The 23,879-nt window shown below is 38.1% G+C and overlaps 2 protein-coding genes and 2 long non-coding RNA genes across 6 annotated transcripts in view; 3 read left to right on the top strand and 1 right to left on the bottom strand.

The window, feature by feature from the left end:
- LOC112568705 (ras association domain-containing protein 2-like) overlaps positions 1 to 6,323 on the top strand; it is a 42,520-nt gene extending 36,197 nt beyond the window's left edge. For all 3 annotated transcript variants that reach the window (XM_025246145.1, XM_025246153.1, XM_025246163.1), the window contains exon 11: positions 164 to 6,323. In XM_025246145.1, the coding sequence (XP_025101930.1) occupies positions 164 to 227 (64 nt within the window). In that variant the 3' untranslated portion in view covers positions 228 to 6,323. The remainder of the gene's footprint in view (positions 1 to 163) is intronic.
- A 1,646-nt stretch (positions 6,324 to 7,969) lies between these two features.
- On the bottom strand, positions 7,970 to 15,869 carry LOC112568719 (caspase-7-like). Its single transcript, XM_025246175.1, has 7 exons — positions 15,732 to 15,869; positions 15,455 to 15,556; positions 13,799 to 13,862; positions 12,919 to 13,217; positions 12,279 to 12,508; positions 10,011 to 10,338; positions 7,970 to 9,553 (listed from the first exon to the last, which is right to left on the bottom strand). Exons 2-7 carry the CDS (start codon positions 15,549 to 15,551, stop codon positions 9,327 to 9,329), a joined length of 1,245 nt encoding a protein of 414 aa, XP_025101960.1. The 5' UTR covers positions 15,552 to 15,556; positions 15,732 to 15,869; the 3' UTR covers positions 7,970 to 9,326.
- Positions 15,870 to 19,534: 3,665 nt separating this feature from the next.
- Positions 19,535 to 20,405, top strand: LOC112568876. The gene is made up of 2 exons (XR_003100229.1): positions 19,535 to 20,101; positions 20,263 to 20,405. It is a non-coding gene; the product is annotated as an uncharacterized LOC112568876 (long non-coding RNA).
- Positions 20,406 to 23,126: 2,721 nt separating this feature from the next.
- Positions 23,127 to 23,774, top strand: LOC112568884. Its single transcript, XR_003100233.1, has 2 exons — positions 23,127 to 23,308; positions 23,539 to 23,774. It is a non-coding gene; the product is annotated as an uncharacterized LOC112568884 (long non-coding RNA).
- Positions 23,775 to 23,879: the final 105 nt, after the last annotated feature.

The raw sequence follows: 23,879 nt of genomic DNA, 5'->3' as shown, positions 1-23,879 counted from the left end.
AGAAGAAAATATTTTGATGTTTCCCTCTTTATCTGCATTAGTGCTTTTATGGCAGATTGCTTTTCTGTTTTGTTATTTGTTATACATACATTGCAAACAAATACTCACCACCTAGATTTACACATTTCGAAATAATACATTCTTTGACAAAATTTATTTCCAGATACAAACGCTACAGGAAGAGAGTTCTCAAGTTAATGGAGAAACACACAGCTTCAACTGCCTGAAGAATCTGTCGGTGCTTTGCTATTACTGGTGATTTTGCTGCATTTCTGACTTCTATATTCCCTCAAACTTAATGTCTACCCATCAGAAGGGATTCTTGCAGCAGTCTTGATGGACAAGGCATTTTAGGTTGTGAATATTTGGTGACTATGGAAAGTCACTTTGTGTTCCCCATATCGTCAAAGTAGAAAGTAAAACTGAAAGTGCTAATAGGCGAAACAAATTGAAAGAGGATGAGAAACAGGTTTTGGACAGGTATTGTCACATTCTTAGTGAAATAGTGTGCATATCATATGGTGCAATGAGAGTAGAGAAAGAATACTTGACCAGTTACCTGAAAGTTTATTACCAGATTAAATAGATGTAAAAATTGGACAGGCCTAGAGGATGAAAGCAAAACTGACTAGAGTTCAGCAAGAGAGTGTGCCAACTTGACATTCAGTCCTTCATGTGTCACTGATGTCATCAAAGTGTCATAACTATTTCTTACAACTTAGGAGTTGTACATCAGCATCGCTACCAAACACCATGCCACTGAGTATATATATATATAAGTGTAAATGACCAATAACATGACAGGCTATTGGCATTAGTTTTCGAACCACATGGCAGTCTGGTAAAAGTGAAGATAGGCATGTGTTTGGAAGCACAGGAGAAGATAAGATTCTGCAATGTTGATCTTTTCAAGTGTTCAGCAGTGCTGGTCATGACTGTATGAAGAGGAACAAGTTGGTTTCTGCCAAATGAAGTGTCGATGGATGTGGAGCCCTACTTAGTTTGTAGTGTGTGGATTTTGGGAGGTTTGATGTGGATATGGATGTGTACATGTATACATGTGTATGCTTTATTCTGTTTATTCCCAAAAAGTTAAAAATATGAAGACTGTCATATTTTATATTACTATCATCTACCTTATCAGTTGGTTGCTTCCATTGGGTTCCATTCCCATCTGTAATAATTTTTTTTTTTTAAAGAACATTTTCACAAATGTGCCAAGAAACATTTTATCAGTGACACTCTTTAATCTTGTGTCACACCATGAAATAACTTGAAAGTTTGGATATTTGGCTATGCAGTATTTTTGTAGTAACATTTTGAAAATTCTTATCTGCTGCATGACACACGGCAACATTCTGTCCAGGCTCGGCCTCTTTTTTTTTTTCCTCTCCAAGATACCAAGGAGAAAGTTTGCAACACTGGCCTACAAAAATGTAACCATGTTTCAAGAAGGAACTGGGATATGAAATGCTGCACCACTTGCACCAAGGACATCACGCTGCCTATAAATTTCAATTTAAATTTCAATACTGAGGGCTGTTGTGAATGGTTGGTGCAATATTTGTCTCCTATCATGACAGGCTTCTGGTCTTAAGACTAAGAAGTTTGGACATAAACTGTTTCACATGCATAAACTAGAAAAAAAAGTATTGCTGGTTTGCTCGGTTTTGTTTTTTTTAAATGGTAAAAGCACATAAGCTGGTAGCATATCCCAGAACTGGTGGATGTCGAAATATTTTCAGGATACTGGAAATTGGTGTTGATGTTGCATCTGAAGGCTTTTGTATGTTGTTAATTGCTTTGACAGCCAGAAAGTTGAAGTACATGCATGCAGGTATTTAATGTACTTCTGAACAATGCATGAGAATTACATGGCAAACTAACATGAAACAAAAACAAGCAACTACATTTGGACAGATTTGAATATGAAGTGTAGCAAGCCAGTGATCAAATCATCAGCCATATTCACACATGGCACAAAAATTAATGCATTGTAAATCTGCGGTCCCATGATTATTAGGTAGCCTGTAAAAAGTTTAACTTCTTTGTCATCTTTTTGTTGTGTGTTTATTGATTGGAGTGGGGTTAAAATACCAATACTTTTGGTTGTTGATTAAGGTTTACTTGTAGGGTTTTGTATTAACTCAGACATACAGTATTGGATAGATTCCTGCCATAGGGCAAAAATTGAGCACATCCTACTGAAGACAGAAAAAAATTCATGTTCTTCCTTGCATCTATAGTCTTCTGGTCGTGGCAATGAGAAGCACCGACTTTTAGAAACTCGCGAGTGACTTTAAGAAGTTGGAGCAGTAATAGGGGAGGACTTTCCACAGTTATTCCTAATGAGAAAACCATGAGAACTTGGTCTTTATTTTCAGAAAAATACATATAGACTATTCAAAAGCAACACTGCTTCAGTCTTATGAAAACAAGCTTTATATGAACATAACTGCTGCCTCCTGAAAAGTGAAACAAGTAGTCGAAGTTTAAGCTAGCTTTACATAACTTGGATGTTGAACTGCCAAGGCTTCAGCAATATCCTGTCACCAGCTGGGAAAGAGAATTTGTGTAACCTCAGGTTTATAAACAAAATGGCCCAGGAAAATAACATGCATAATGTTTCTGGCTTCATAATATGAAACAATTCTTTGATTTCACTCTTATTTAGACTTGTCATAATATAGTTCATTTTCATCAAATGATCTGTTTAATCGTGTGTGCGTACATGTATATCTGATTTTGTTTATGTAAAGACTAGTCCACTAAATCATCATGCAAATTTGACAATCATAACATGAACTAATTTAATATCAAATCACATAGATAATACCACCATCTGATCATGTCCTGTTGAAGACTACGGCAGCCTTTCTTATTTCATTTACCCTGGGAAAAAAGTTTAATTTTCTGATCTTGGTATATCCATGCATAAAACTTATGTATGCAGCTCAGCAGTTTGTGAATGTATAGCTCCATTCAACTGTTCTAGAGCCATTGCTGTTGATGGGGCACAATGTAATAAGACATCTTGCATCATAGTTCTAGTGAAACTCATGAGCATCGGCCCCTAGCTAAGAATTACTGCTGTGCAGTTTTAATGGTGTTTGTAAATTTTCAATCTTTTCCTCTTTCTCAAAAGTACTTTTGCTCAAATCAGCCCTTTTGAAAATCCTTAATTTCTATAATTAACATCCTATAGTTTTCTTCTCTATCCTCGACAACTGTTGTTTGATAGGGTAGATGTGTTGAATAGCATTGGAGAAGAATTCAGAATGCAGTGAATTAACTTACTACATGTAATATTTGTGATTGATGTGCGCTGGATAGATTACAAAGTAGCAGAAGGCATGCAGAGTTGCCTACGATACATTGTAGAAAAGGTTTTAAGAATGCCTTTAGTATTTTGAAAAGTCTTAGATTTATCTTGCTGCTCTTGCATGGTTAAAAAAAAAATTTTTAAGATCAGAGATGCACATTGTAAACATGTGATGCATTATCTTGTGATTGTTGTCGTTTGATTCCAAGCCTTGATAATGCTTGTGCGGAAGTCAGTCTGTTGCATTTCACTTGGTGTTCACTTTGTCAGCTGGCCACTAGTATGTCTGCCACTGACATTTTTCACCTGTGATAGAAGCTCTCTTGGCTAGTTGTGAAAAGATCTCTTTAACAAATTTGTCATGCAAACATTTATGTCACTGTTGACTAGGTTTTGACTGTTTAGAGGTGTGCTTCTGTGGGTATCCATTTTAAATTTAAAAATTGAAGGATTTCCCACCCCCCTACCCCTACCCATCAGGATAAAATGGTGAAGGCTAGGGAAACAAATACTGATCTTGCCCTTGAACAAATCGATGGATATTCTTGATTTGTGCAGGGGGTCAGGTGTTGCTTTGCCAAGAATTTGAATTTGCTGACCATATTTTGTCACTGCTGCCATTGTCCATGTTTTCAGTTTGTTAATGTAGCCAAAGCCTTTGTGATTGTACAGCATAACAAACATGTTATTACAACTCAAGTGGACTTCACCATCATGGTTGTGATTCAGATTGTTTTTAGGATTTGAACTCTGTCAGGTGTGTAGCCATGAGATTTCACTTGGAAGGCCTCACAAAAAAGGAAGAAAATGTAAAGCTTACTTGTAAAACGTGGAAGATGAATGAGAATTGTTTGTTAATATTTTTTGGTTATATTTTTGACGCTAGCTCAGGTTGAGTATTAATAATGTTTCAGATCTTTAGCATTGGTGCCAATGTGTTTTTTTGTCAGATGTTATGACATCGAAGTTAAATACATGGAATGAATTCATTCACTTAAGAAGGCTGTGTCCTTAATTGAAATAAACCTTTGGCAGCCAAATAAGATGTAGCTGTAAATGTAATCCTCTGAGTGTAATCAGAAAGATGGTATGGCTAAGGGTAAATGTGATGTTTCATTACTATTAGTGATAATTTAGTAGCATGCAAAGACATGCAAGACATGCACTATTTGCACTGTAAAAGATTAATATTTTTGGGAGGGGGTATATAAATTCAAGTTCATTTTGTTTGTCATAAAAATATTTTCTTTTTGAAGAATATGGATATAATAGGTCTTCTACTTAGTCTCATTAGCCTTTGTCACTCCGATTCTCTTGCCACCTTTAAGTCTAAACTTAAGACACATCTTTCCAGAACAATGACTTACTTCACTGTGACCCTCTCCTGACCATGAGCATGCATAATGTGTGTCTGTAATTTACTTTGTATTCGAGTAGTGCATGTTGTAGAAGTGAGTGTGTCTGTTATGAGAACATGGGTGCGTTGATGATTTAGTCTGTGTATGATTTACGTCAAGTGCTATGAGCAAATCTTTGGAAATCCTCCTCATTATTATATGAATAGCTAATGCGTAATGTTGGACATAATATGACTGAACACATTATTTTAGGTCTGACATGGGGTTGGGTCATAACTAATTATTTAACCCTTCTGAGCCCTGTAAAAAATCGCCACTCAATAATTCTGCATCAGGCAAAATGTAGGCCTCAAGAGAACAATCCCAATTCCATATTCATGTAAAAGATTGTTTGAAATGTCACTTGTTGGCTTGAGTGAAAGTGCATCATGGTTTTGTCCAATAAACAAGACTTCATGTTTCACCTGTTTCTGTCATGGCAGTGTGGTGATCTGTTCAGTTTGACCAGGCAGGGCTAATTTTGAATACATTTTAGTATACAAGATTTTCTCCCCCCCCCCCCAAAAAAAAAGAAAAGTTTATATGCATCTAAGCCATTGATATTATTTGGGTTAATTCAGTGAGTTTGTGTTGAAAAAAAAAACCCTTGAAATGAGAAAAATATTTTCCCTTCATCATGCTTAGTGTTGACTGTCCTTGTTGCTGAATGTGTTTGCCAGAAATATTTATGCTTGGTATTGAGGTACCTGATAGACTAAATGGAGGCAACTGAATAAAATTTGTTGTGAATGCATGTATTTTGTACAGCAGCAATCATGAGGCTAGTGGGAGTCTTGTGTCTTTGATGAATAGATTGTAACAGGTGGACATTTGTGTATTTTTGCGATCATAAAATGGTTATAGATTTTTTTCCTACCCTTTTGTATATTTGTAGATGTTGCACATTTTGTTCCTTTTATTGTTGTTGATGGTACACATTTGCTTTGTCTTGTTCATGGTGGGAAGGAATTTGAAGCACTCACTTTTCTTCTGGTAACCCTGTCCTTGCTTGTTACCTGCTTAGATTATATTATGATGCAGGTTTAAGGTTCTGAGACATAATTCATCATAATTTAGGTGATCTTTTACATTTACCTTTCATACCATTTGTATGAAACTTCAAAAGAAGGGTGCATGTGTGTGTGAGAGAGAGAAATTTCATGCTAGAGAATGGAGAAATTTTGATGGTGTTTCTCAGTTGCACATTCCACTGGCTGGCTGGCTGGCTGTGCCACACAGCATCTAACGAGAGAGCACAAAACACAGACCTTTAACTGTTGTATGAAGTGCTGGTGAAAGCAAGAGAAAAAGTGGGGTCTAGTTCAGTGAGTGGATGAAGAGCATGTATACAGTAGCTAGTTATGAATCTTCCACTGCACGTTCAGGTCCTGCTGAAACAGAACTAGTTTTTTCTCAATTCTGCAGCATTGATTGGTGTGGTTTTACCAATCGTATATGCAGCATAATCAAGAACCCAGGCTGTGTCTAAGCTGCTACTTGTCTCACCTCCATTTGTTACAAAATGATATTAATTTACTCTGGCATGTACTAAAAGAATGATGAGACTATATTTGAATTCAAATAAAAGGAGCCTGTCGCCTCTACTTGAGTTCTTTTTTATTTTGTTTTTGATATAAAAAAAATATTTTGATATGTTTGGTAAAGGGACACTGCATCTGTGTCGATGATGGTTTCTGTTAACTGCTGTTGTCTGTGAATAGGAAGAAGTGAGACTGGGCAGATTGCATTTTAATTACAAACAAGTTCATTGTTTGCTTGTGTGTCAGTGTTCACATCTAAAAACATGCCTATGTCCTTGCATGTGTACATATACACACTTTAAATAGAATATAAAATGACTCCCGCCACCTTTATTTTTTAACAAAGTGAAAACAAAATTCTAGTGATAGTAATAAAATGTTTTCAAACCTGCCTAAAAGAAGTAATTATAAAAAATATTCTCATAAGGAAAACGAAGAGTGCAACATCATCTGAAACAACATATAATTTCATAACTGGCAAAATGTCATGTCCACAGCCAGTTGAGCATGGCCTATGTGGAGTGTAGAATATTAGAATGCCAACATGGATGAGAGTCACTTAAAACCATCTTGGGAATTATTTAAAAAAACATTCCACTGGAGGTCTCCAAAGTTCACCCAAAACATTACAAACTTTCAATATTCACCTGCAGCATTTGATATTTGTTAAGTTCAATTACAAATATGTGCACTCATCACAACAGCTCAATAATGACTGTTGGGAAAGAAATGTAGAATTGGATGCTGCCCTAATGTGTTTCACACGGACTGCCCAGTCAATAAATATTACACAGAAAAATTCACTGTGTAGATTTTTCACATTCTTCAAAAAAATTTAAACATTAATTTTGAAATCTCAATGATTTATAACAAAAAACATAAAATTTCTATTTCATTCAGTGAACTACAGTTTGTCTTGCTTAAAATTTACTCTTAAAAAGTACATATGTTCCTAGATTTTCTTAAACAAAAGAATATTAAAAAATGCAAGACATACAGTCTAATTCACTGCAAAGACAAACGACATGATGCTTAAAGTGAGGATACTCCTCTTTTCTCATGAACATGATTACATTATCATAAAGTTTTGTTTACCTAGCCCTAAAAAGAAAAATTAATAAGAAATACTCTTGAAAAAGTTTGTTAAAAACACAAAGATTGTAAACTGTCACTGAAGTCAACTCAAGTCTCACTACACTCTACTTTTTATCTTAAAGCATTTCCAACAATTTTTGCATATAGCACATAAGAAGTTGCCATTTATACGAAAAAACTGGGGTGTTTAAAACAGGCAACTCGTGATTTATGCCAGGGGTACAGAACCAGAACCATAACAAATCTGAAAATTCAAACAATTTTATCAGAATGTATCAGTGTTGGACACATTGAAGCATTCAAAGCGATTTTTCAACACTTTCCCTGTACTTGTAATGAGCTTCCACTTAAGGCACTGTCTTCTTCATGCTAGATTTCGATTCCCTAAGGACACATAGACAATGCATTTCCAGCTTTTGTTCTATAGATTAGCCTGGTCAGCTTTGAGTAATTTTAACTACTTGCATCTTTAGCTGGATGTGTGTGCAACAGGTAAACACAGGTACATGAGGTAAATAGAACACTATAACTATTGGAAGCACAGGACAACTTAACACTCATTAGCAAGTGAACAAAGGCAGACTGATGAGTAATTATAAGCCAACATGCACTAATTCTTTCAAGAGAATTTTATTTTTTTTGTCAGCTTGTGTTAAGTTAACTGGTGTTAAGTGGAAATTGCTTGTGGCTACAGACATCCAAGACAGTTCTGTCTTCATTGCCTCAAGGTAATGTAGAGAAGAAACTGACGCACAGCAGACCACAAATGCTCCTGGATGATATTGCATCCATGACTGCAAGTCAGTCTATTTTTTAAATAAATGTTTTATGAATCATAAAAGACATCATTTAAAATCTGCACAGTTTGAATGTGTAAATCTCATTGAGTTTTATGTATATACTGATGAAAAAAAGTTATGTGATAAATTTTCAGGTATAATTCTGTCATGGAAAATGCAGAACATACAAACAGGTATTATAAAAAAAAAAAGACCAAAATGTCTTGACAGTTACCTTTTTCAACAAAGCCATAGAAAATAGTTCAAGTCATATTATATCAATAAAGTGAAGTAGCTCAATGAAAGCACGAACATTTTCCAAGAAATTTAGTTTTTTAAAAGATTTTACAATCAATCAGATCTCGGCTTCTCAATATGCCTGTCATAAATGAATTAAATGCAAAATATTCCATTAAGAAAAAACTCTTGTCAAAACAAAAAATAATGTTTATTATGCTTACACTACTATAAGACATGGACATGCAAACTAATTTTTTTTCACCTCTAAAATAAAAAATTCCATGGCATAAAATCAGCAAATGTTTTATACACGAAGTTAGAGCAAGTGGTGTTAAAAATAAGAACACATTAAACAGCACCATTAATACAGGACTTAATATGAAGTGTGAGTAATATTTTAAAGGACTGGAAGATGCTGACCAAAGAGTTGCAGTTGGTTTACAGTTCAACGTCTTTTCCTGGTACACAATTCAATCTTGAATGGAGAAGACTGCTGAAGCTAAGTACTTATGGGCAGCAACAGTTCCCCTCTATGTGAATAAAGTAGTATGGAACATAGCACGCATACACATGCACACAGGGCAGGTACAGGCTGGCGATGGGAGGTAATTACTGGCCGGGTGACAACCCTGTGACCGAAGGAGAGCGAGAGGGGGTCGACTAGCGACAGGGTGTAGGTGTGCGGGTGTGTTTGGAGGGAGGTGGAGCATGAAGGTCTGGTGAAGAGGCGAGTGGTCAGAACGTGAGGAGACAGCGCAGGTGGGAGCACATTTCACTGAGAGCACGAGTGTGTTGTGTAGAGTTTCGCCATAGCCAGCACTATCAACTGGCGTTGGAGTAAAACGATCCAGAACCTACGAAAGTGTTGTGATTTGTTCTTGCGGAAAGATTGGGGGAAGAGCACTGCGCTTACCCTGTTACATGAAGACTACTGAAGCTGAGTACTTCTTCTTTATGTGAAGTAGACATCCTTTAATAGTCTTGTTTGAATAACAGGAGTCTGCTTCATACCAGACTCATGTGGATTTTTTTTGTTTACTGATTCATACAAAGTGGTTACCATGCCAGTCACACGAGTCAATGCTTGTATCAAAGACATTCTAGGTCTGTACGTCCCGAAGACAGTACACAGAGACTGAACAAACCATGAACCTGTTGGACGGCGCCAAGCATAGTAACCTGTAAAAGAAATTGTGGAAGAAAATACTCTCAATGAAATTAACAACATAAAAATATGGATGGAGTGACTTTAAAAAAGTGATGCAGTATAGCTGAGACATTTTAGCTAGAATACTTAAAGAAAACAAAAAAACAACAACAAACTCTAGGGACAGACAGGGCCATGGAAAGGAAAGAGCATCTCTATAGAACAAATAAGATTGTTGCAAGAGGAGCTAAGTTGGCAGATTTAAGGCAAATGAGGTATGCTGCTACATTTAAGAAACTTACACGTGCATATTCAAAAGTGATTGCTGTTGCACACATTGCACATGGTGACTCGAAATAAATCTTATTTTATTGATTTATTAAAACAACTAATTCAAGCTTTAAATAACATTTACATCTAAATGTAAGTTTATGAACAAATTATTTTGCTTTATTTTCCTTTTAACAAACTCTTTTTCCTATGGCCTACCTGGTAATGTGGCATACATTACAAGGAAGTCATTATAGATATCAACAAGTGAGACTGCTGGTCTGTCCTTATTTGTCTCATCTCTTTCTTCTTCATTGGCATCATTCCTCTGCCCCTGTGATTCTGCATCCCCACTACCTGTGTCGTGAGTGATCTGCCCCTGTGTAGGTCTGGTATCTGCCTCACTTTGTTCAATGGTGTCTCCACTAACTGATCCATTAGCTCCATATGTCCCATGTGGAGTGTTAAGGCCCATATGAAGGCCTTCAGGCTTATCTGACACAACAGCAATGTCCTGACCAGGGTCTACATTCTCCCCACGGCAGGCCTGCAAACCATGGAAAGATACATGGCAGATGGCAACAACAATTAGTGGTCCAAGTCTATTTAAAAAAAAAAATAGAGACTGACGTTAAATCAGAATCAGAATTCTGTAAATCTCAAGTGACCAGATCTAAAAATGGCTACGATGCATATTCCTCCTGCTGGGAACTGTCTTTCTTGATAAAAACATATAAAAATAATTTTGCTATATTCATTAAAGGCTAAATAAGTCAATTAAATGAGCTATGAATCATTTATGCATCAACAAAACATGCAATGCATTAAAAAAAAGTCAGTTTTGAGAGAAATAAAATAGTTATGGTCTGTACAAATATGGCCAAGCAAATTTCCTTTTTCTAGACCTCTTTCACATTTTTCAGACCTAGTTTGACTTTGACATCCATTAAAAACACAAAAACTACATAACTGACCAATGATGTGTGATGATTTTGACATAAGCTCCAAAACACAATGGTTTAAAGACTAGCTCTTTTAAGCTGTCAGTACACAATGTGAAAACATGGAGGTAGTAAGACTGGCAATGTGGTGACAACATTTATGGAGCTCAGAATGTCCCCTTGATAAATGTTTCCATTTTTTAGAAGGTTGTTGGCCAAGTTTTTTTGCTGCCACTTTTTTTCTTTTTTAAGGCTAGAATTACACCTAGAAGTGTTTTAGTTTATAATTTTGGGAAGACTGCAAAATGTTTTGTGCTTTAAAACATAGTTCTTCATGCTATGTGGTATGAGATCTAAGGTACTTTTGGGCAATCTCTGTGTTGGTGTTTTTCCAGTGTTTGCTGGTGAAAGGATCCATGCATCATAGGTTCTAGAGATTTTGAATTCTTCTCTTTTACTAATACAATAATTTGCCTTTTGAGTGTAATTGTATTGTGCTGAACATGAGCTGTCCACCCGCCAGGTTAATGGACATCAAGAATATAAACTTTTCACTATTTTACTATACTGACAATGAACATAAATATGCTTGACTCAACTGAAGTGATAAATTAAAATCACAGAAGGAAGCTGAGTTGGTGGCAAAAAGTAACCCCACCAGTTAAAGCCAGGCTGCCCAGGCACCCTAGCTCATAAAGAATATGTATTGTGCTGCCCTCCCTAAATTCTTACATTTTTTTAGACTATGTAGGCAAAATGTCGAAGTTCAACACCTTTTCCAAAATGGTTTCCTGGTTTTTTTTCCAGAATTGTTGGAGATCAACTTTCAAAACTCTGTTTATGACTCATATGTATTATTTTTATGGTAGAACTTTCTATGAAGCATTTTCACAAAGACTGTATTGCTATTCTGCCATAACCAAACGCACAAACTAATGCAATGAAGATGAGCAACTGTAACATCCACCCCTATAATGTAAGAATGTGGATAGATGGCACTTACGCCCTACAGACAGCTTTACTGAAACATGTTTTCACCGAGTTCTAAGAAATATATATGAGATGTGATATAGATAAGATTAAAAATGTTAAAAGAAGAGGATATGGCCTTGCCTTCTAAATGCCTTGCTCTATATAAGATGAACTACTTACTGTACACTAGCCTCTAGCCTATGGGACCACTTACCTTTACCAAAAAGTCCAAACTTTGAATAATATAGTTTTTTGACATATTGCAATTATCAATGTCATCATCCATGGTTACCATTAGAGATGGAAGCTGGCAGAAAAATATCAGTTCTGCTCTGCCAGGTAAGTCTTTATATATAGTATATATTTTATTATGAAAATAGAAAATTTACTTTGGGCTAGAATGTGTCTGGACTGTGCTTAACTAGACATGACTATGGATTTGCCAACTTAGCACTGACCACTGTGGCTGCATGCATGCCACAAAACAAACTAGAAAGGGTGAGTGGATGGGTTGATGGAAAGATGGAGAGACAGATCAAGATGGGTATGTGGAGTACTGCAAAGGTTTCATCACCTGCAGAAAAAACAGACGTGGCTTCCCTTTTAAAGCTGGGCAGTTATCATCATTGAAGCAATCCATTATTGAGGATGTCAGTAAATACTGTCCATCTACTCCAAAAATAAAATCCTGCCGTAAAATCTCTTTCCGGTGGTTCCAAAGCTGTGGCCATTTCATTTCACCTCCATGAGATAAAATGGCCACAGCCAGACAGTCAGAGTCTTTGTGCCATTTCCAGCCTGCCGCTGTCAAGAAAGAAGGCACTTATCACTTTTTTTTATCTTACCCACTTCAGCAAAAAACCACTGGCACAATACATCATTTTCATACCACTCATTGGATAATAGTTGGTTAGCTCCACCCTGCTTCTTCCCATGAGCAGCTCCAAAAGTAAGGAATGTTTTCCATAACTGTTAGATACTACACAAAGATCTGGGCCTATTTCTTCAACTACTAAGCATTTCAACATGCAAACAGATTTTCTACTCTTTTAGCATGCTTAAAACCAAAAATATTGTCAAGAGGATGATGATGTATAAAGTGTGCTCATAATTAATTTTTGTGGACAGAAGAGACTTAAAAAGTAGAAAATAGACTTACAAGTCATGCATATAAGAGGGATAAAGAATTTCCAAAATTTTCCTGTTTTGTGTACCTTCAGTCAGAACCTTCCACATGTCTTCGCCTTTGAGATCCTTGTAGCCCTCCACTTCAAACCCCAACCTATTAAACATGTCTCCTAGGGATGTCAAATCTTTATCAGAACCTTGGCGACTTGGCAGTCTAGATGCAGAAGTAAAGTTCTCATTGTCAATAATGAGTGCAAGGCCTCTTCTGCTGTGTGAGAAATTGTATTCATCAGGATCTTCTACTATTGGTGATACTTCAGTCCTTGACCCATCTTCCTTATCATCTGTAGTTGCCATATTGAGTGGTCTTTCTTTTTTACCTGACCTGACCACAAAATGGAAAAGAATAAAATCAAGTATCACAAACACTGGAATGCAAAACATATCTGCAAAAAGATACTAGAATCATAAGACATATGTTAATGAAAATATGAAATAAATAATGCAGTCTTTTAATGAAATGAAAAGTTTACCTGTTAATCTGTGTTTAGATAAAAATATGAAATTTCTGTAGAAATATATGATTTCTTTTTTCATGGTGGCAGTGGTGAACATGGTAGTATGCACTATGTTTTAATGCACTTTTTCAACATGAAAGCTATAGCAAACAACTATAGTTCCCATGTAACCCCATTGCCTGTTAATACAAGGTTATAATTATGCCAGAAATATTATGTATTCATAATATTAAAGGGGCTATAGAGAACATGGTGTACAGTATTAACAGGACTACAAAGAATATGAGCAATGTATCCCTCTCATCATTTTCCCTGCTTCACCTTTTTGTTCTGAAACATCCAAGAATTGTTCACATTTGTCCTTTTTTATTTAGATGATTAATTTCAGTCAAATACCTGTAACCAAACACCAAACTAAGTTGTGATATTTAAAAAGATATTGCCTTACCTTCTAAATGCTTTTTTAACTTGTTTGTATTTTTTCTTTAAAAAATCCTTTACTCCCTCTGGTTCTGAGGAGAAAAGATCAACAGATCACACACACACAGAGAAATAAATTTTTCTAAATGTGATAATGCAATGCCATTGTATCTTGCCTAGTTTCTTACCATGTCACATTTGATGCACTACTGAGATATGAATGACAAGCTAGCAGCATTCGTCTTTACTGTCACAAATAGCAATCACAAAATGCCTATAATAAACGTTACAACCATTAATGAAGTAGTGCATTTACTCTGCACTTTCTTCTTCTTATTCTTCTTGTTCCTATTCGCCCCCAGTGGAGCATAGGGCTGCAACCACATCTGTCATCGGACCTGGTTCTGGGCATCCTTTCCAGTTGGGACACTCTTCACTTTACTTTACAGCAAAATCATTTCAAAAGAAACCTTTTTTTCCTCAATAAAATGGTAATTTACTGCCATCTGTAACATCTGGTAATGTAACACATGACATGTTAGTGTAGCTGGACTGAAGACATTCCTTGCTAAGGCTAACACTGCGGCCGTTATAGCATCAAATCAGTCCACTCCTCTATGGTGGTCCAGGGAAAAGGATGGAGGTTCCCAAGGAGAATTTTCTGCTAAAATTTCTAGCTTTTGCTCGTCGAGTGCATTGTCTAACATATATCTCGCTTTATGTGGGTTTTTTTTTTTCCATCCACTACACACCCACACTCAGCCGACCTCAGAATCCACAAAAGACCCTGCTTTTTCCAAGACAAAAGTGTGTTTTATACGGTGCGTCATTCAACTCCACGGATCTTCATGTGTGCTCTCTCCTGTGTCCCAACTACGGACTCTTTCACTCTAGTGATACACGTTCACCTCTTCAAGACGAGAATAAATGTACAAACACTAGCATTCGTTTGGACTGACACGCTCACACAGGTAAATTAGTTCAAAGACATAAATTTATTTACTTTATTTACACATATAACTACTTTTCTATTTTATCTACCTAGCACCTAACTCCCTGGGGGTAGGGAAAGAAGGGGTGGGGGTGAGTGAGCCACTTTCTAGCGGAACCAAAACACCTTGCGCCAAAAGGGTACTTCTTGTACTCAGGGTGGTTTTACTTAGTGGGGTGGTTTGAGTGACGTGAGCCGCTTTCCAGTGGGACCATGGCATCTTATGGTTAAAATAGTACTTCTCACGTACTCAGAACTAAAGACTAAAGTTTTACTGCTTCTCTAAGCAGGACCTGCCACCTAACAGTAAACAGCTAGGTGCAAGCACTGACGTTTGCCTACTATTTATACTGGACAGTTTGGGTGCTATGTCACTCGTTGTTGTTGCCTATCTCTCACGACCAAGTAGGAGGTGGAATGGGGTGCAGGATGGAGGAAACAAGAACAGTCTGCGGTACAGGCTGCTCTAAACAAGTGCTCCCGCTACATTAGTATTGACAAATCAGTCAAATTTTCATTCTTGTTTTTCTTTCACATTCCTCTAACATCTTATGTTTACAAAATTCTATTTGCGTTTCATTTATGATTTATCTCTAGCTGTTATTAGAGATAGCAATGCTATGTAGTAATCATTCCAGCATCTTAATGTTAATTTGTTTAGCAGAGCAAACAATGAATAATAAAATACAATACCATCATCTTCCAAATCTTCTGTTTCTTTCAAGTAACCTGTGTTAGAATTGGACACATCTTCCAAGTCGGCAGCCATGGTTACATTGCAGCTGATCATAAAAGCTGCAGAACAAGTATTTGCATTCTTAGGTCAGACGATGAGTCGGCTACACATAACAGCTAATATCTGTTTCCCATTTCACAGCATTTACATGTTCATAAAAGCCTTTGTCAATGTGTATGGAACCTTTCTTTGTGATATATTATTCTGTATTATATTAATAAATAAATGACAAACCTGACCGCCGCTGACTTCACTTTCTCTTCTTTGAACCGGAAGTTGAGTGTTTACCTAAGGGAAATAACTGTTCATCCTGGAAACAGATTCTTTTAAAATCGGTCAGTGATAATAATAATGGTTATTTGTATAGCGCTTTTTTAAAAAGAAAAACACATAAGTATAATAATGGAATCTGGTCTAAAAAATAATAAGTTTATTTTCAGTGTTTTTATCATTATTTACCCTCTGTACCACATGCTTCTATTATCTAAGCACGGACGTGTGTTGAGGTGGACTGCTGTCTGTCTGCCGAGACTAACGCTTAGCCTCTTGCAAAGTTCTCCGCTGTTAGTCTCGGCGAACCTCAACAAAAAAATGTGTCTAAACCGGAAGCTTTGTCGTCTCATGCCTCGTTTTAGCAGTTAACTGGGGAAAAAAAATCGTCTGCCAGCAGTCCAGGGATATTAGTTCGTGGTCTTAATGTAGCGGGAGCTTGTTGAGGGCAGCGTGTACCGCTGACAGTGCTTGCTCCCTCCATCCCGCACCCAATTCCACCCCATCACTGGTCGCGCGAGACGGACGACAGCAGCGGGTGACGTACACCCAAACTGTCCAGTATAAGGCAAAAGTCAGCGCGTGCACCTGTTTACCGAAAAGCGTCTGGTCCTGCTTGGAAAAGCAGTAAAACTTTGGTTGTGAGTTCCATTTTCCGCAATGTGCTATGGTCCCGTTGGAAAGCGGCTTCGCATCACTCAAACCACCCCTCTAAGTACAGCTTTAGTTCTGTCCACCCTGGGTACGAGAGAAGTACCATTTTGCCGCAAGCTGCCATGGTCCGCTGGTTAAAAGACTTCGGCCTTTAACTAATTCGATCCGTCCTCTCCCCTGGAACGCCAAAGAGGACTGGACTGACTTGGCGGTAGGGGCGGCGGTGTTGGCCTTAGCGAGGGACGTCGTCAGTCCGGCAACGTTTGTAGGTCTGTGGTCGGTACCACATGCATGGTTCTATCCTCTTTATAAATCTGTGGTCGGTACAGTTTCGGGAACATGCGTACTCCTGTGGTGAGTCCACGAGCCTATATATTTCACAAAGTTCAAATTAATAAGTTAAACGTCCTAAAGCTCGAGTGTTTGTGAATGGTGTTGCTGTTAAGTAGATACTGTTCCCATGATTATTATTGTAAAATCAAACTTTTTCCTTTTAAACTTGTCCAGTCCCTTATATAATGTGACATGTTGCAGAACTGCAATCTGAGCAAGTTGCGGCTGTAAATACAATCGTGGCGGTGCAGCTAAACTTAATATTTCAGTGGATTTAAGTTCAAATTGCTGTTGGAGATTAAGAGTGGTGGAATTATCATCGATGAAATAATAATTGTTTGTTAAAATGAAATGAAAAGTCAACAGAAAACCGGTTAATTGTCTATGTCAATATTCGCTGATGTTTTCATTTACATTTTTTTTAGATGCGTGTGTGTGTGTGTGTGTGTGTGTGTCGGGGGTTCAGTAATAATTAAGCTAAAAGCTAAGAGTATTTTAACTTTTGCTTAGAAAACTGCATGTCACACATTTGAGTTTCAAGTCTTTAATGCCGGGGGTGGCGAGAAGGGCGGCTGCCCATGGCCCCGCGCATGACGAGCCTGGAAGGACGGTACATCGGGAGATGAAGACAATCCGTAGTTTTCACAACCTTACGATCTTTCACACTCCAAAAGCTCAAACCGCCTCCTCTTTCAACGGAGTCAAAGTATATTCCGTTTGCACATTACATGTAAAGGCGATTCTTTCCACATTTGGCTTCCCTCATATCAAAAAGCTGTACAATTTGACGAGATAATCCTTTGATGACATGGCCTAAGGTGGCGGCATTTTTTAAATTCCATTATTCAGAAGCCGTTGCACTATTGACAGTATCATAACACTGTATCATTTATGTGCGTTGTTATGCCGGTCTGGAAAGGCCCCTCAATTCTATTTGATTAGGTATATACCGCCCTCCTCTAGCGCCAGCACTGATATATATTATTGCCCCTCATACATACAAGAAATTTATTTCTTCACAACTTCACCTCTGTCACTTCTTTCACGATATCGAGCTGATTTTCGACACAGGTTTTGGGAGATGAGTGAAGTAGATGTACAACAGGTGCAATAAATCACTGCAATGCAGACGCACAAGCCATCAATCACTCTGTGTGTATATATATATAAGTGATGGATCGTGTTCCTGCTTAAAGCTAAACCATGGATTAGAAATTCAATTAAGCGTAACTATCCCAATCCTAATAATAAGTAAAATTTGTTTACTTAATCCCACGGTTATCACAGTTAAATTTTTATCTGTCTAATCATCCACAAGATTATATACATACAGAAAAACATTCGGAGTCTGCTTGCCAGGTGCGAGACCTCGCAAAACAGTTTGCACGTCCGACATGCAGATTGAAACATTTCCAAATGTGTTTGTGCGTCTGCGATCTGTAGCGAGTGTATGCATATTCAAACTGCAAACTACGAACGGATTGGAAAAAAAAAAAAAAAACATACGCAAAACCGTGAACTTGTTAATATTAATATGCAACAAGCTACAACCTGCCCACAGAGAAGAAAACCTGTTCCTAGTTTCTTACCCCATGAAATCGCTATCAATAAATCTCCAATAAAAGTCCTTCCCGGCAAACGCAAATCGGGTAAGAGTGGCACAGGTGTGTAATGTAAGTGGATGTGGTTCTAAATGTGTGTGCTTAAATGTGATTTTATGTGTGTGTTTCACTGCACAATTGCAGGTGAATGTGCAAACAGCCCTTTGCACGAGTCCGTGCGCGAGCTGGATCTCGATCGTCGCTAATTCTCAGCCTCAGCAACATCCAGCCATTTCGCCATTGTTACTAATCATCTAAATTCTAAACGCTCACCGACAAAGCAAACATGTACCACATGCTGCCTGTCCTCTAGCTCAGTGGTTCTCAAAGACCACTGTGGTCCGTGGGCATAAGTCAGGTGGTCCATGGCTTACAGTTGTCATATGTCACCAAAGTGATGTTTAAAGTGATGCATTCCTCGCATTAACATTTTAATTACAAATAACGAGGTAGATAGTTTTATGTCAACTTATTACTATACTACTGTCACAAAAGGACATTCAGTTTTTAATTGTAATAAAACAAATGCGGAAATTTAAATTTGAAATTCATAGTACAGACTGACTTTTAGGACTTGATGGTCCGCCATATTTTTTACTAAAGTAAGCGGTCCGAAATACTTTGAGAACCACTGCTCTAGCTAACAGCAAATAAACAGCTCTCAGTTCAGAAATCCACGACCATGTTTGTACATATCATAATTTCGATGTTTTTCTTGCTTGTTTTGTAATTTTTCTTCTACTTATTCCGAGGGTTCGCTGTAAAAAAGCTCCCCATCTTTTATTTATTCTGTTAGCCTTGTAAATAAAGATTTGTCATTTGTCTACTTTTATATAAGCTGCTGGGAGAGTCGATGTAGGCCAGTGGTTCTTAACCGGGGTTCGATCGAACCCTAGGGGTTCGGTGAGTCTGTCTCAGGGGTTCGGCGGAGCCTCCGCCACGGAGGTCAAGACACACCCGCAATTCGTGATGACACTAAAGAAGGGTTTGGTGAATGTGCATATGAAACTTGTGGGTTCGGTACCTCAAAAAAGGTTAAGAACCACTGATGTAGGCTGAGGCAACCTTCAGGTGTTGGTGACTCGAATCATCCCGCCGCCTCTCCTCCTGCTACTCACCTTGCCCTTGGTCGCCGTGGTGGCGGATCTACTCATGTGTGAAGCGATACACTTGTAAACCAATCCGTTTTAGTCACGTGTCTGGTTCATTGTAGAAGCCTCTCGATCCTTTATATATAATCTGCTACCTGGCGTTGAACAAGGGAAGATTGTAAGAGGTCTCTAGCTAAAAAGGTGAACACAGAATTGTTATACTGCAATGTATGTATATAACCCCCCGGACAATTCGATCATTCTGGAGGCAATAGTCCGTTTGGGGAAGGCTATTCGAATTGGCTCCACTATTAATCCTCAGAAAAGAAGCGACGAGTATACGAGAGATGACCCAGACGTGTATCACGACGACTGTGTCATGGTCTTTGCTGCAAGTGGTAACATGAAGGCCGATGAAAATCATCTGTTCCAGCTATGTGAGGGAACTGCGTCCGGTGTAATGAATGTACAGAAAAGAAGCAACGCGGAGCCAGAGCCAGGCTTTGTCTACGTCATCGTCTCCAGCGTGGAAATGTTTGAAAAGTGCCTCAAAATTTGGAAGACCAGTCAACAATTCAATATGGACCCCGTGCTTGTGGCGGCGATAATAAATCTCTGATTCAGACTTTTTGAAAACCAGATGACAATTAAACAAGTAAGATATGATTAGCTGCTTTGAGTTTATTGTGCATGAGAAGAGGTGGGTTTGTGTGAAACCTCTGGACTGTTAATATTCGTTACGGCCATGTACATGTAAAACATTTTTCACTTCGTATGGCGTCTTACCTTCTAATGTCATTTGCTCTTCTTTTTCAGCCGGACCGATTCGCTTCCTCGCTCAGGCTAAGACTGCGGCCCTAGCACCCAATCAGTCCGTGCCTCTTAGGTGTTCCATGGAAGAGGACATCATTTTGGTTTTGCTTTTTTTTTTCTCTAAATTAAACAAATTGCACCTTTGACATATGTTTCATGCTTTATATTCCAAAGTTTCAGGAGGTGTGGGCCCGATTGTGTGTATATGTGTATTTTTTCCAGTACACGATCATGAGAACAAAGACACAACTCCCGAGGCTATAGCAAGGTTGACTTGACTGCAGTTGGAGTGGCCGTGCGCGCCGTGACTCTTATCCTCATCGATTTCCCCCATTATAACAAATTCATCATAACACTTACTTAAGAGATGAACTCTAACAAAGATCTACAAAACTATTTTTGGAAAAACAATAGCAAAAGCAGATACTTCTAAAGTTTAAAATCATTACTTTTATTTGATTATTACAGTTATGACAAAATGTACAATATGCGTCTAAACCTAATACCTAGTATTCATATATTTCTACTAAAACTATGTAGAAAGACATCAAAAGATATTACCATTATTAAACCACACTTAGCCATAGGCAATCATTCTTAGCTCCCAGTATAATACATCCAAGGATATTATAATTGTAAGAGAGATATTTTAAACTTGAAACGTGTAAATAAATAAATGTTAAAGCTGCAATGTGCTCGTGTGAACATTCATAAAAAACAAATGGAAAAAAGGCTTTTTTTCACATTCTACTTTCTTGCTATACACTAAGGTTAATTGTAAAACAATCAAATAGTGACCAGTCCTTGGTACATTTGCTTGTGTGTCAGTGCGCACTTCTACGCATGTACCTGTTCTCTTGTATGTATGTGTACATAAAATGTATTTTTCTCCTATTCTCTCTTTTCAAAGCTGACACTTAGAATGCAAAATGCCTCCTGTCCTCTTTTTTTTAAATGAAAAATTTCTTTAGTGCTTAAAATCTGTAGGATTATAAAGCAGGGTTATAATCGATGAAAGAATAATTGTTAGTGAAAATGAAACGAAAACTCAACAACAGAAATTTGGTAAATTGCCTAATAAGTCAATATTTGCTAATTTTTTATTTTATAATTTTTTGTAGACGCGTTTGTGTGTGTGTGTTGTGTATCGGGGGTACAGTAATAATTAAGCTGAAAGCTAAGGGTATTTTAACTTTTGCTTAAAAAACTGCATGTCACACATTTGAGTTTCAAGTCTTTAATGCCGGGGGTGGCGAGAAAGGACGGCAGCCCATGGCCCCGCGCATGACGAGCCTGGAAGGACGGTACATCGGGAGATGAAGACAATCCGTAGTTTTCACAACCTTACGATCTTTCACACTCCAAAAACTCAAACCGCCTCCTCTTTCAACGGAGTAAAAGTATATTCCGTTTGCACATTACATTTAAAGGCGATTCTTTCCACATTTGGCTTCCCTCATATCAAAAAGCTGTACAATTTGACGAGATAATCCTTTGATGACATAAGGTGGCGGCATTTTTTAAATACCATTATTCAGAAGCCGTTGCACTATTGACAATATTATAACACTGTGTCATTTATGTGCGATGTTATGCCTGTCTGGAAAGGCCCCTCAATTCTGTTTGATTAGGTATATACCGCCCTCCTCAAGTAACAGCACTGATCAGATAATTCTTGCCCCTCGTAGTACATACAAGAAATTTATTTCTTCACATCTTCATCTCTGTCACTTCTTTCACGATGTCAAGCTGATTTGCGACACAGGTTTTGGGAGGTGAATCGAGTAGATGTGCAACAGGTGCAATAAATCCCTGCAATACAGACCGCACAAGCCATCAGTCACTATATATATATGTGATGGATCGTGTTCCCGAGTAAAGCAAAACCAGGGCTGAGAAATACAATTAAGCGTAACTATCCCAATCCTAATAATCAGTAAAATTTATTTACTTAACCCCGTGGTTCTCACAGTTACATTTTTTATTTGTCTAATCATCCAGAAGATATTAATTACATACATACACAAACACATTCGGAGTCTGTGCTTGCCAGGTGCGAGACCTCACAAAACAGTTTGCAAGTCCGACCTGCAGATTGAAACATTTCCAAATGTGAGTGCGTGCGTCTGTGATCTGTAGCGACTGTATGCGTGTACAAACTGTAAACTACCGATTTCAAAACACACAAAAACGCTGACTTATTATAATATATTGCGACAAGCCTACAACCTGCCCACAGAGAAGAAAACCTGTTCCTAGCTTCGTACCCCAGAAAATCGCTATCAATAAAGTCCAATAAAAGTCCTTCCCGGCAAACGCAAATCGGTCAAGAGTGGCACAGGTGTGTAATGTAAGTGGATGCGGTACTACATGTGTGTGCTTAAATACGATGTTATGCGCGTGTTTCACTGCACAATTGCAGGTGAATGTGCACGCAGACCTTTTTAAGCACGAGTCCGTGCGCGAGCTGGATCTCGACCGTCGCTAATTCTCAGCCTCAGCAACATCGACCCAATTCTCCATTGTCAGTTTTGTCACTAATCATCTGACAAAGCAAACATGTACTACATGCTGTCTGTCCTCTAGCTAACAACAAATAAATAGCTGTCAGTTCAGAAATCCACGACCATATATGTTTGTACATATCACAATTTCTCTGTTTTTCTTGTCTTGTTTTGTAATTTTTTCTCTGCTACTCAGCCCGAGGGCTAGTTAAAAAAAAACACAACACTTTTCTTATTCTGTTAGCCTTGTAAATAAAGGTGTGTCCTTTGTCTGCTTTGATACAAACTGCTGCAGGGAGAGTCGATGTAGGCTGAGGCCACATTCAGGTGTTGGTGACTCGGCCCGTCGCCTGGACTCTTCCTGCTACTCACCTTGCCCTTGGTCGCCGTGGTGACGGATCTACTCATGTGTCAGGCGATGCACTGCAAGCCAATCCGTTTTAGTCACGTGTCTGGTTCATTCTAGAAGCTCTTCGAACCTTTTATATAATCTGCTACCCGGCGTTGAACAAGGGGAAGATTGTGAGAGGTTTCTAGCTAATAAGGTGAGCACAGAATTGTTACTGCAATGTATCTATATACCCACCCGGTAAATTTTGTTGTTCTGAAGGGAATAGTCCGTTTGGGGCAGGCTATGCGTATTGGCGCCACTATTCATCCTCAGGAAAGAAGCGCCGAGTATACGAGAGATGACCCATACGTGTATCACAACAACTGCATCATGGTCTTTGCTGAAAGTGTTAACATGAAGGCCGATGAAAATCATCTGTTCCAGCTATGTGCGGGAACTGCGTCCGGTATAATGAACGTACAGAAACAAAGCAACGTGGAGCCAGAGCCAGGCTTTGTCTATGTCATCGTCTCCAGCGTGGCAAATGTTTGAAAAGTGCCTCGAAATTGTGAAGATCAGTCAAGAATCCGGTATAGACCTCATGTATCTGGCGGCGATGATCTGACTCACTGATTCAGATTTTATGAAAACCAGATGACTATTAAACAAGTGAGATATGATTAGCTGCTTTGAGTTTATTGTGCGTGAGAAGAGGTGAGTGCGATCTGGACTGTCAATATTCGTTATGACTGTGTACAAGTAAAACATTTCTCACTTCGTATGGC

Source organism: Pomacea canaliculata, linkage group LG1, assembly GCF_003073045.1.
Source record: "Pomacea canaliculata isolate SZHN2017 linkage group LG1, ASM307304v1, whole genome shotgun sequence".
Lineage (NCBI taxonomy): Eukaryota > Metazoa > Mollusca > Gastropoda > Architaenioglossa > Ampullariidae > Pomacea > Pomacea canaliculata.
Note: the sequence above shows the minus strand (reverse complement) of the source record. Positions and strands in the feature narration are given on the sequence as shown.